The 14,256-nt window shown below is 42.3% G+C and overlaps 1 protein-coding gene across 12 annotated transcripts in view; it reads right to left on the bottom strand.

Annotated features, from left to right (window-relative positions):
- Positions 1-14,256, bottom strand: part of dock7 (dedicator of cytokinesis 7) — a 174,644-nt gene that overhangs the window by 30,876 nt on the left and 129,512 nt on the right. For 6 of the 12 annotated variants that reach the window (XM_078561325.1, XM_078561327.1, XM_078561330.1 and 3 more), the window contains 2 exons: positions 4,567-4,681; positions 3,667-3,801 (listed from right to left, as the gene is read on the bottom strand). In XM_078561325.1, coding sequence (XP_078417451.1) covers positions 3,667-3,801; positions 4,567-4,681 — 250 coding nt within the window. The remainder of the gene's footprint in view (positions 1-3,666; positions 3,802-4,566; positions 4,682-14,256) is intronic. The other 6 variants (XM_078561328.1, XM_078561329.1, XM_078561332.1 and 3 more) reach the window with 1 other exon arrangement.

Genomic DNA, 14,256 nt, shown 5'->3' with positions numbered 1-14,256 from the left:
TGGTTGTGGTTGTTGGGGGTCAATCATCTCAGTCTCAGTACATCACTGCAAGAGTTCCTCAGGTTAGTGTCCTAGGCCCAGCTATCTTCAGCCTTTTCATGAATGACCTTCCATCCAGCACAAGGTATGAAGTTGGGATGTTCGCTGATGATTGCACAATGTTCAGCACCATTTGTAATTCCTCAGACACTGAAGCAGCCCGTGTCCAAATGCAGCAAGGCCTGTACAACATTCAGGTTTGGGCTGATAAGTGGCAAGTAACATTCATGCCACACAAGTGCCAGGCAATGACCATTTTCAACAGGAGAGAATCTAACCATTTCCCCTTGACATTCAATGACATTACCATCATTGAATGCCCCACCACCAACATTCTGGGGGCTGTCATTGACCAGAAACTGAACTGGACTAGCCATATAAACACTGTGGCTACAATAGCAGGTCAGAGGCTGGGAATGACTCCCCAAAGTCTGTCCATCATCTAATAGGCACAAGTCAGGAGTGTGATGGAATATTTTCCACTTGCCTGAATAAGTGCAACTCCAACAACACTCAAGAAGCTCGACACCGTCCAGGACAAAGCAGCCCACTTGATTGGCACCCTATCCACCACTTTAAACATTGACTTCCTCCAACCAATGGTAGCTGTGTGTACCATCTACAAGATGCACTGCAACAATTCACTAAGGATCCTTCGACAGCACATTCCAAACCCACAACCTCTAACACATAAAAGGACAGCAGATGCATGGGAACACCACCATGTGCAAGTTCCCCTTCAAGCCACACCCCATCCTGACTTGGAGCTATATTGTCGTTCCTTCACTGTCGCTGGATCAAAATCCTGAAACTCCCTACCTAACAGCTCTTTGGGTGTACTTACACCACATGGACTGCAGTGTTTCAAGGCGGTGGCTTACCACCGCCTTCTCAAGGGCAACTAGGGTTGGACAATAAATGCTGGCCTAACCAGCGACACCCACATCCCTTGACAGAATGAAAAAACAAAGTTGGCATAACTTAGAAAGTAGTGATTAGTTGATGCTAATCCTGGACCTTGAAAGTCTAAAGAGTATAGGAGGACACAAAAACTGAGGGAGAGCAATAGTAGTATTGATAGAACAGAAAAAGAGAAAGGTTACAATAGGAAATCACTGGAACTTAACAGATAAGAAAAGGAATCATTGCAAGCCTTATTTATATCCCGTCCAGGGATGCCTATGAAGAAAGTTGAGGTGGGAAAAAGTAGAAAAAATGAAGGAGGAAACATTAAAGACGGATGTAACAATAGATGTGTGGGACTTTCATTCAAAGTCAGAGAAAATTATGAAGACTTGGGTGTTGATAGATGAAGGGTGACTAAAGTTGGAGCCATTGAAGGTAAAAGATTTTGGTTTGATTTGCTAAAACAAATGAAGAAACAAAGTATTTGAAAGATTTCCATCATCTTATGGAGGAGCTTGGGAGAGATCAAGGTCTGTTGATACAGCCATTGCACTGAGAACTAACAGTTGTGAAAACTGAGGGTATGTAAGTTTCACAAATGTAGGCCAGGATTTTTGTGCCAACCAGCATCGGGTGTGCTTGATGGTATGTGCAGACAATATGGCAAGAAGGCCAAAAATTGGTTTCACGACATTGTGAAACCAGATTGTGATCATCCGCTCTGCCTGCTGATAGTGGGCCGCGTTCCCCGCCATTGGACGTTGGGAACCTCACTGTAATACATCAGCATATCATTATAGGGCCAGCCCGCCGGACTCATGCCCCACCGCTGGGTCGTCTGCCCACATCGGTGGGAAAACATGCCGACATGTTTCACAACACCATAAGGCTTGCACTTCGCTTGGGACTTGTTTATCTACCTTGCTTTGGGCAGCACTCGCAGTCACCAGCGCCAGCCTTCACAGACAGCACATCGCTTTTAGGAGGACTCACGGGCAGGTATCTACCTACCAGATCATCCATTTGTGGGTAGCTTTTCAATGGCTGCAGGGCAAGGTCTTGCTTGGGGAAGGGGGAGAAGTGGCCTCAGGCAAGGGAAGAGACTGCAAGACGATGGCTGTACTTGGGAGGGAGAGATCCCAGGGTGTGTGCGGGGCACATGTTGATCTGTGCAAATGGCCTCGAGATAATGAGGGCTGAGGAGGCAATCTCCAGGAGAGATGAGGCCAGATGGATATGTGAGGGTACGTTTGTGAGAATGGGTGGTCATTGTCCCTTGAGCTGGCAGTGATGAGATGCCAGTGAATGTGTGATGGGTTGAGTGTGAGAGTTTAGGGTGATGAGATGGTTCCCAAACCCTGGCTGCATGGATGAGATCATTCATCCTCTATTTGCATTGGATGGCCAATCTCTTCTGTCCATCAAAGGCACTGATCACCACTGCCATCGCCTACCAAGCTGCCCCTAGAGGACATCACAGCGAGCCTCTACACCATCCAAAAGGCGTTTGAGGGCTGCAGTCTTCTTGCCTTTCGGGGCCATGTCTTCTTTGCTGCAGTCCTGGGCTAGAAGCACTGAGCACAACTGTACTTTAAATGTGGTGCCTGGCGTGATGAAGGGGTGAGGTGACGGTGTGGTAGGTGAATCAGAGCCCGCCTGCCATCAAAACGGCATGTATCCTGGGAATGCATAAGTAATGGCGTGGGTTTGGAATGATACGGTGTGAAAAGCCGCCATTGTGGCTGGTGGGTAAAACATTGTTTTAGTGCGAATCTAGGACAATTCTGCCTGTAGCATGGAATTATCAGCATAGGAGTGAATGGGATTTTATGATGAGTGGAGCAGGTCATTAATGTGAAGAAGGAAGAATGATAAAGAGGACAGTGCTCCAAGAAATCCTCAAGCTAATAGAAAAAGTTAGAGGTGGATTAAGGGGTATGAGGAAATATCGAAATGAGATGGACATATGGAACATAATGACCTTTCCCCATTCCTATGAATTCCTACATTCAGAAATATTTGAATGTAAATATCAAAGTATCAAATAAACAACCATACCAATTTGATCAGTAATTTGCCAAAATGGGGCAGCTTTTTTTAAAAAAGTGCAGCAATATCCAAAAATGTGTTAACAGTCAAGTCCTTCTATGCTTGGGCTGATGGATTACATTGATTTGGCTGCATATTGACTGTCAATCACAACCGAGTTTGTTTACAGAACATTTAACTACTGCTGTTGCATCCATATAATTTAAACCAGGGTCCATCCACATTTCACCACAACTGCTATTCCATATTGCTCAGAGCTCCAATTTCAAGGCTGCCAAGCAGGTTGGTGTTGTCAGGCCTGGGATCCAGTACTGTTGCCTCTCTATTTCATGATCTCAAATGAGAGAAAGCATGAGGGTGACTTTGGATTATCTCAGCTTTGGTAGAATGAATGAAAATGTTCCAATAAAGCCAAATAACCTATTAAAACTATCAGTCCAATGATTTTTAATTCTTCCTGCGAGGAATGACATGATACCCACTTAATAATAATTTAGAGTGGTGTCACTGAAACCAGTTCAACATGAATCGCAGGGAACAAATCAGTGTCCTTTCTTTATTTGGTGTAGTGTGTTGTAGCATTCTGGAGAGTAGCCCTTGATCAAATATTGTTTGGATTTTGATCTTCAATAAAAAGTTCATAACATTTATCAAAAGTATCGTGACACCTACTTTAGATACCAAGGCTCTCTGGGTGGCAAAACAATGTTGTAGGTAAAGTGCACTCTGGTTACAGGCCATAGTATGTAGAAGAACCTTCAGGACACCTCCAAGCACACTCTCTTTGGACTCTGTCACTGAAACAGTCTGAACATGTAGAAGGTAAAGATTAAAAATAAACAATTATTAAATATTTGACAAGTTTTAAACAAAAATGCTTTACACAATTAACACTGAGATTATCCTACTGTTACAATTTTGTAAATCATTTTTCAAAATTAATCAGTGTGCTGATTATATAAAGGATGCTAGTGCGGGGAGTCAGAAAACATCATTAAGGTGCTTAGATGTCAGCTATGGAATGGGTTAGATGTAAAACTGTCCCAACGCTATCCCAATGATCATTCCGAGGAAAGGAAAAACACAAGGGTAGATACAGATCTCTCTACTCTGTCCCAAAATTCTAACCCTCAAAAGAGCATCCTGTATAGCATCAATTTGACCTATCCATTTCTTATAGGACATTTCTGGTCTTTCAGAGAGGTTTCCATTTTTATCTGAGTACAGGGGAAGTTTAATACCTTGTGTTTATGCATACTAAGAAATGATTTGAGATTGTCCCAATTCCATTTCACATGGGACCCTTACAGCTGACAGAGAAAGACTTTCAACTTATCAACCAGGGCAGAACTTGAACGTGGTTTCCAAAGGTGAAGGCACAGTAGTCTAGGTTTTCCTATTAATATTACGTCAACCCAATTGCCAATAAATCTAGGTCAGTGTGTTAATTCATAGGGATAAATGTTTGAAAAGGTGCCAAAGAGCATGCCAATAGCGGAAAATTTCTAAACTCTCCTATGATTACTTCTCCATCACCACAGTTTTTCTTGCAGCCATTTTCTGTTCTCTTACCTGAACAATTATTTCCAACGTGTCCAAAATAATAAGGTTTGCCTCTGTTGCGAGGTTACCATCAATCAATGCCTCATGTTCCAACTCAGCCCTTGATCTGTCACATACAAATATCCTGTCAGAAAAGGTTCAGATTCTTGCTTTAGATATACAAATGTTATGATCTAATTTAAAAGTTACGGTTAAGAATGCACATTGTCTGATCTATAAAAGTATCAAGTTGTGCTTTTTCACCTTAGTCTTTCTAATGTGCCAGAAATGTGCAAAGCAAAATTAATCTTTGAAAGTATTATATTTTAATCTGTTTTGTCTTCAATTTGATTCTCTGTGCTCTTGTAAGCATTCACTAGTTCTGTAGAATAGTGCAGCATACAGATAAACTTCAGCAGCTCAGTAAATGTGTGGGCCTAAACAGTGAGTGTGGGCAGGCTATTCTATCACGGCAGAAGCAAAGCCAGACCCATTCGTGATCATTTTGTCTCTCTGTACATCTGCAGAACTTACTTGAAAACAATTTGAAATGATAACCCCGTTTAATGTTCGCTTTTTAGTTTATGACAAGGAGACAAAAAATAAGTTTCTTGTATTTCCTTGGTTGAGATGTGTTAATTAACTCTGGGTTTAAATCCAGGAATTTGCTGATCCAGATAGCTCAGTTCCGCACATTGCAGTGCACTTACACACTGAGCCACCAGGAGAGCTGAAAAGTATGACATTTAGTTAGCAATTTAGCAACAAAGCACAGGCTCTGCCAATGTCATGTCAAAACTGGGAGACCAAAAAGAGCAATATAATCTGCAGATGAGAAAGCAAAATGATTTTTTCTACAATAAAAGGAGCTCTATTCCTGAAACAGTCAGTCAGTCAATATAACTTCCACAATGCCTTCAGTCATCAAACTACAGTAGTTGTATCTTTCCAACGACATCACCTTTGTTGCAATATGACAACTATATTGCTCAATACCTATCTCCTTTTTCTGCAAAACATATCTATTATCTTCAATTGTTATTAAATACCAAGATAATGATTGCCCCAAAGCATAAGAGTGATAACTTTAATGTTTTGGCTTGACCACATGCACCCTTTTAGCTTCAGCTGTAAGATGGTCTTTGATCCCTTTTGGATTCACTTTAGTTTAAGTACACACAGATCAATGGAATTCACTCCAAAACCATGGGTTAATAAAAGTCTCAAATCACAACAGACTGACTGCGTCTTTATTCTGATCCCGTATCAGGGAACTTCTTCTGTATTTATCCTACACTTTGCTGTCCAAAAAGTAAATTTTTTGGGATGTTTCTGAATGATGCATTGATAAAATATCTCCGACACTACCTCAGTTTTTTCCAGCATTTCCAAATTGTGGAACACCCATGATTAAAGCACCATCATGGGGTGGAAGAAAGGATGGGAACAAAGCCAAATAAAATTCAGGCAGTTGCCATTAAGTGGTGATAAATTCAGGTTTTGAAGACTGGACATTAGGGTTTGCCCTTTTGGGACAATGATGAGGAGAATTTTTTTCTTTCAGAGGGTTGTGCGACTTTGGAACTTTCTATCTCCGAAGGGAGTGGAGGTGGGGGTCACTGAATATTTTTAAGGCAGAGGTAGATTGATTCTTGTTAGGATAAGGAATTAAAGGTTATTGAAGGTAGATGGGAATGTGGAACTCGAAAGACAAAAAGATCAGCTATGATCTTACTGAATGGCGGAGCAGGCTGGATGGGCCAAATGGCCTACTTCTGCTCCTATTTCACATGTTGATATAGATGGAAAAGACTGAGGAATGTAAAATATTTCATAATGTAGTGCTCCTGGGAAAGAATAAGATGGAGACGAAGCCAAGGATGAAAGAGGTTTAACAGGAATGAGCAATGGCATAAAGTAGTGCATTTTCATTTCAGGAATGTTCAGAGAAGTAATTATTGTAGTACAATAAAATAGAGACATTCTGAGGAGGAGGGAGAGGGGCAAGGAGTGGAGTTAGAGAGGCAAGGGGGAGGGAGAGAGGCAAAGGGGAGATGAAGGGGCGAGGAGGGGAGAGGGGGTAGAGGGGCAAGAGGGAAGAGAGGGGCAAGGGGGAGGAGAGGGGCAAGAGGGAAGAGAGGGGCAAGGGGGAAGAGAGGGGCAAGGGGGAAGAGAGGGGCAAGGGGGAAGAGAGGGGCAAGGGGGAGGAGAGGGGCAAGGGGGAGGAGAGGGGAGTTGCGAGCAGGATGGAGGAGAGGAAAAGGGGGAGGAGGGGGCAAAGATGAGGAGGAACAAGGATGAGGCTGGAGTAAGAGCGAGGAGAGGGGGAAAGGCAAGGGGCAGGAGAGTGTCAAGGGGAGGAGAGGGGCAAGGGAGAGGAGGGGGAAGGGGGAGGAGGGGTAAGGGCCTAGGCAATTGAAGGCATGGCTGCCAATGGTGAAGCAAATATAATTGGGAATGTACAAGAGGCAAAATTAGAGGAGCCCAGATATTTTGGTATGGTTATGGGGTTGGAGGAAATTACAGAGATAGGGAGGGGCAAGGCCATGGAGGGATTTAAAAATAAGGATGAGAATATTAAAATTAAGAAGTTGCTTGACCAGGAGCCAGTGTAAGTCAGCAAGCACAGGGGTGATAAGGGAATGGGACTTATTGCGAGCTAAGACGTTGGCAGCAGAATTTTGGATGACCTCAAGTTTATGGAGGCTAGAATGTGGGAGACCAGTCAGGAGTGTATTGGAATAGTCAAGTCTTGAGGTAACAAAGGCATGGATAGGGTTTCAGCGGTAGCTGAACTGAAATAGGGCTGATGTCGACTGATGTCCCGAAGGTGGAAATTGATGGCCTTAGTGATGGCACGAATATGATCAAATGTGACACCAAGGTTGCAAATAGGCTGACTTAATCTCAGACTGTTGCCAGGGAGAGGGATGAAGTCAATAACTAGGGAACGGAGTTTGGAACAGGACTGAAAACAATGGCTTGTCTTCCCAATATTTAATTAGGGGAAATTTCTGTTCATCCAGTGCTGGATGTCAGATTAGCAGTCTGATAATTTAGCAACAGTGGAAGAATCAAGAAAGATGGCGGTAGGGCAGAGTGTCATCAGTGTACACATGAAAACTAACACTGTGCCTTCGAAGGTGTCACCAAGGGGCAGCATGTAGATAAGAAATAGGAGGGTGTCAAGAATAGATCTTTGGAGGATACCAGCGGTAACAATGTGGAAGCAGGAAGAGAAGCTGATTCTCTGGCTATGATTATATCGGTAAAAATGGAACCACACGAGAGCAGCGCTACCCAGCTGAATGATAATGGATGAAAACTTACCCTGTTCAAGAATACAAGAGAAATGTCGGAGCCTGCTTTAATGGTTAGACTTCACTGAAAATCACGAGTTGTTATTGTTGACGCAAAAGAGGAAACCAAGTTCTTGGAGGCAGCTTTTGCAATGGGAAAAAAGTGGGACTTCCATTGGAGGCAAAAGGAAAAAGTGAAGTGAACAGATAAAGCGTTGGACTGCATGCATGAAAGAACAAAGGCAGATTTCCAATAATGCACCGAAAGATAAAGGTGCAGCAACTGCAACTATGTTGCCATTCCTTCACTGTCATGGGATCAAAATTCTGGAACTCTCTTCCCAGCAGCACTGTGGGTGTGCCTGCACCACATGGACTGCAGTGGTTCAAGAAGACAGTTCACCACCACTTTCTCAAGGATAATTAGAAATGGGCAACAAATGTTGGCCTAGCCAGCAACCCCCCATCTCATGAAAAAATACAACAATAAAGAATTCAGCATTGCACAGCAAAATTAGTGAAAGTCTGGCTGTAACTATGAAATGCATGAACTTTAGGGAGGGTATTAAGTAGTCCCCTACTTGAGCATCTTAGTGTGAATGAGCAGCTTCCCCATAGTCTTTGCAGCTCAAGTCCCCTGGGATCCGCTCACTAATCAGTTTTCCGTTTTGAATACTGGTGAGGGCGTTGATTCCTTGGAGGAGTGCAGTCAGAGCCAGGTTTCTGGCACCACAAGCAGCTGTGCTGTACAGGAGGAGAGGAAGAATAGGAGAAGAGCAGTAGTGATAGGGGATTCGTTAGTTAGGGGAACAAACAGGCATTTCTGTGGCCGTGGACATGATTCCAGGATGCTATATTGCCTTTCTGGTGCCAGGTTCAAGGATGTCATGGAGCGGCTGGGGGAGGGTAATCATCCAGAGGTCATCGTCCATGTTGGTACCAATGAATTAGGTGGGAAAGGGGATGAGGTCCTGAAAGCAGATTTCAGGGAGCTAGGAAGGAGATTGAAAAGCAGGACCTGTAAGGTAAAGCAGTAATCTCAGGATTACTCCCAGTCCAATGTGCAAGTGAGTATAGGAATAGGAAAATTGAGCGATTGAACACGTGGCTGGTGTAGGAGGGAGGGCATCATATTTCTGAGGCATTGGGACTGGTTCTGGGGAAGGTGGGACCTGTACAAGCCAGACAGTCTACACCTGAACAGGACCAGACGAATATCCTCGCACGGAAATTTGCTAGTGCTGTTGGGGGGGTGGTTTAAACTAGTTTGGCAGGGGGCTGGGTACCTGAGGGCAAATTCAGGGCAGGGAATGGGAGATGGAGAATTAGTGAGTGACTCTGAAAGACAGAAGAAGCAGATTAAAAAGCATACAGCACAGGAATTTGGAAGTGTTAAAAGGTATATATGTAAATACAAGGAGTATAGCAAACAAAACCAATGAGCTGAGGGCACAGATAGACACATGGCAGCATGATATCATTGCTATAATAGAAACTTGGCTTAAAGAGGTGCAAAAATGGCAGCTCAGCATCCCTGGATATAGAGTTTTTATGCAGGATAGGGAGGGAGATTAAAAAAAGGTGGGGGTGTAGTATTATTGGCTAAAAAAAACAATTACAGCTGTGAGGAGGGATGATATGCTAAATGAAGCATCAAGTGAGGCCATATGAGCTCAGAAATAAAAAAGGGGCAGCTACATTACTAGAAGTGTACTATAGACCCCCAAATAGTGGAAGGGAGTCAGAAGAGCAAATATGTAGGCAAATTTCTGACTGCAAAAACAATAGGGCAGTAATAGTTGGAGACTTCAACTACCCTAATGCCAATTGGGATACGAACAGTATGAAGGACACAAAAGGGCACAAAATTCTTGAACTGCATTCAAGGGAGCTTTTTTAGCCATCCCGTAACAAGCCCAACGGGAGGGGGTGCAATTCTAGATTTAGTCTTAGGAAATGAAGCTGGGCAAGTGGATGAAGTAGCATTGGTGATTAATTTGGTGACAGTGACCATAATACAGTTGGACTTAGCATCACTATGGAAAAGGACAAAGACAGAACAGGAGTAAAAATTCTAATTTGGGGGAAGACAAATTTTACAAAGCTGAGAGGTAAACTGGTGAAAGTGGATTGGATACAGCTACTAGAAGGGAAAATGGTGTCAAATCAGTGGGAAGTATTCAAAAGTGGTGTTGACATGTCCCCATGAAGAAAAATAGTGGTACAGTCAAATCTAGAGCCCCCTGGTTATCAGGGCAGTTGCAAAAAGCTTGATATTGTAGGAAGCCTAGAGGAGTATAGAAAGTACAGGGGTGAAGTAAAAAAGGAAATTAGGAAAGCAAAGAGAGGATCCAACAAAGTATTGGCAGGTAAAATCAAAGAAAACCCAAAGATGTTTTACCAGTACATTAAGAGCAAGAGAGTAACTAAGGAAAGGGTAGGACCTATCAGAGATGTGCATGGTTACTTGTGTGTTGATGCTGAAGATGTGGGCAGAGTTCTCAATGAGTACTTTGTCTTTATCTTCACTGAGGAGAGGGATGATGCAGACATTTTAGTTAAGGAGGAGTGTGAAATTTTAGATACAATAAGCATAATGAGAGGGGAAGTACTGGGGGGACTGGCATCCTTGAAGACGGTGAAATCACCAGGGCCAGGTGGATTGTTTCTCAGGTTGCTAAAGGAAGCCAGGGAGGAAATAGCAGATGCTCTGAGGATCATTTTCCAATCCTCACTAGATACAGGCGAGGTACCAGAGGATTGGAGGTCTGTGAACGTTGTACCATTATTTAAAAAGGGTGCGAGGGATAGGCCACATAATTATAGGCCAGTCAGTCTGACTTTGGTGGTGAGAAAATTATTGGAATCAATCCTGAGAGACAGGATAAACTTTCACTTAGAAAGGCACAGATTGATCAGGGATAGTCAGCATTGTTTTATTACAGCAAGATCATGTCTTTCTATTGTAATAGAATTTCTTGAGGAAGTAACAAGGAGGATTGATGAGGGTGGTGCAGTGGATGTTGTCTATGTGGATTTTAGTAAGGCATTTGGCAAGATCCCACATGGCAGACTGGTCAGAAAAGTGAGATCACACGAAATATAGGGGAAGGTGGCAAGTTGGATTCAAAATTAGCTCAACGACAGGAAGCAAAGGGTAATGGTCAATGGATATTTTTGCAAATGGAAAACGGTTTCCAGCGGTGTACCACAGGGCTACGTTGGGGCCCTTGCTATTTGTGGTACATATTAATGATTTGGACTTAATTGTGGGAGGCATGAATGGGAAATTTGCAGGTGACACAAAAATTGGCTGTATTCTTGATAGTGAAGAGGCTAACTGTTGTCTCCAGAAAGATATCGTTGTTTGGTTGAGTGGGTGGAAAAGTGGCAAATGGAATTCAATCCAGAAAAGTGAGAGCTAATGCATTGGGGGAGGGCAAACAAAGCAAGGGGATACTCAATATTCGGGAGAGTATTGAGAGGGGTTGAGGAAGTGAGAGACCTTGGAGTGCATGTCCACAGGTCCCTGAAGGTGGCAGACAGGTGGATGAGGTGGTAAAGAAAGCATATGGAATGCTTTCCTTTATTGGACGAGGAACAGAATACAAAAATCAGGGACGTAATGATGGAACTGTATAAAATGCTGGTTAGGTCACAGCTGGAATTTTGTGTACAGTTCTGGTCACCACATTACAGGAAGGACATAATTGCTCTGGACAGAATACAGAGGAGATGTACAAGAATGGTGCCAGGGCTAGAAAATTGCAGTTATAAGGAGAGATTAGATAGGCTAAGGTTGTTTTCCTTAGAAAGAGGTGGCTGAGGGGTGACCTAATTGAGGTGTACAAAATTATGAAGGGAGTAGATAGGGCAGACAGGAAAGACCTTTTTCCTCTAGCTGAGGGGTCAATTACCAGGGGGCATAGATTTAAGGTGATTGGTTAGAAGGATTAGAGCGGACACGAGGAAAAACTTTTTCACCCACAGGGCGGCGGGCATCTGCAATTCACTGCTTAAATTGGTGGTTGAGGCGGAAATGCTCAATTCATTTAAAAGGTATCTGGGTCTGCACCTGAAGTGCTGAAATCTGCAAGGCTATGGAGCAGGTGCTGTAATGTGGGATTAAAAATGAGCGGCTAGTTTCCTTTTTTCTCTTTTTATGGCTGGCACAGACACTATGGGCTGAATGGCTTCTTTCTGCACCATAACTTTTCTATAGTTTTATGGTTCTAAATGCAGCAACGTCAGGAACATGCAAAAGGACTAGACAAAATAAGATAATGGCTCAAGCAGTAGATGTTAATCAATCAGGAATCCTGTTCTCCACCAAAGGACATATACCAGAGGATTAAAACAGATGGCCACCTATTCTCAAATCTCAGGCGAAATATGTGTGATACCATTCATTACATAAGTGCAATGGACAAGATTACATTAATGAGGGAAAACACTTGATGACTGGGTATTACAAACCCCTAAAACCACTTTAAAGACACAGTACTAACAAGATACAAAACAAATTTGAGTCTTGTTGGTGATTTTAAAATGCAGCAAATGCACTCAGAAGTCTTTCTCCTAAACGAGGCGAATAACAATCTTCAACTGGTCATAATTTATACATGCTAGTTTAATTAGAGGGAATACTGTGAAAAGGGGAGAGAGGGAGCAAGTATAGGTTAGTGAGGGGGTGGGGGGAGCAGAGGGAAACAGGAAGGTGAGAGGGGAAGAAAACAATTGCTCTATTCACAATGTGTAGTGAAATCATAAACATGTTCTTATGAATAATTTACAATGCCACTACATATAGCTGCACAGCAGTTAATTCCAGAAAGGCAGGTTTAGAGAGGAGGTATAAAGAGGAATAAAGAGATAGATGAAGACCAACATATGTCAGCAGAGAGAGAACAAATGGAGTGAGGAAGAAAGGGATATAGAAAGAGAGGGAGAGAGAGAAAGGGATGAAAAGAGAGAGCGAGAGAAAAGAGAGAGAGAGAAAGAGAAGGGTCAAACGAAAGGAGGAAATATTTATTTGCAAGATCTGACCAAGTAACAATGAATCTATGAGTTTGAACAACCTTAAGTTAATCACAAAATCTGCTTTTCACAACTAAGTTACACTGTGAATTCTCAGGCTCTTCACTGACAAACTTGATTATTGGCACTATAAAAATCAGAAAATAATCCAAGTGAAATTGGTAGTCACTTATTTTCATTATGGTCAGGAAATATCCTTAATAACTACCAAGAGAACAATGACATCAAAAATAATACAGTAAAATAGAATCTTGCATATATCATAAATGAAAATCACAACTTATAATAAATCAATTCGATGAAACTCTGCAGAATAAAGCATTAAACAGTTAAATGCCATATTTTGCATTTCATTATTCGTGCTACTATTTTCTGTAAATGCAGTTTTAGTGTTTTATCTTCAAGCTGCATGCAGATCAGCAAATGAACCAGCTCAAGCAGAGCTCCCCCAGACTTTTCAATGTCCAGGCTGATATGCTGAGGAAGCATTCTGCAAACATATACTTCAAGCATTGAAAGAAATGCACACAGACAGCGATTGTACTAGAAGATCAAGTAAACCAAAAAGATAAGATGAAGATAGGCCTATTCATATTCATAGACCATTATAGCTTGACAACTATACTATTGGCCTTTTATCTATAAAATTAATTTAGGGGAATTATTTGGGCAAAGAATAGTGCAAAACACATTAGTGGCCATGACAGCACCAAGCCAAACCAGACTGACAAAATACAGAATTTTATCTCACTCCCAGTATACATTATCCCACGTGCATACGCTCAAATCTGTTTATACAGCAGTAGATTATTGCGTGTTACTACATTCTAGTCAGCATCAATATTTCACATGAAAGTGCTCCAACATCTGTTTGAACAATATCCCCAGCCCCTCAGCCACTCTTTCAACATTAGGCTAAATTCAAAGTGATGTGACTAACATTTTGTCCAGGGCTATAATCCTACTACTGTATCTTTTTTCTCAGGTGAAGGGAAAATGGGGTGGAAATATGTTATAAGCGTTGTAATGATGAAACTGATTGCACTATTTCTACAGTACACTATAGTATAAATGAGGACTATACATTTCTTTGGAGGCACAGGACACCACTTAGGTTAGTGGTTTTGTCCTAGCCTCCAAAGACAAAGTGTCACTGGCAGCAAACATGAACAGCTAACACATTATTCTGGTAACAGACAAAGTAACCTCTTTGTTTGCATGTGCAGGCCAGCAATGCAAAACAGCAAGAATATTTGAGTTCACCATCTTTGAATAATTGTACAGGTGTCCCAGCATTGCCAAATCCACCTTGCAATATAAATGGGATGAATTCGGGGTAATGGGTCATGCTATGGAACAAATTCTATTGCAAGTGGTTCTGCTA

Source organism: Cetorhinus maximus, chromosome 17 (genome assembly GCF_964194155.1).
Source record: "Cetorhinus maximus chromosome 17, sCetMax3.hap1.1, whole genome shotgun sequence".
Classification (NCBI taxonomy): domain Eukaryota; kingdom Metazoa; phylum Chordata; class Chondrichthyes; order Lamniformes; family Cetorhinidae; genus Cetorhinus; species Cetorhinus maximus.
This window is presented reverse-complemented; position numbering and strand designations above follow the sequence as displayed.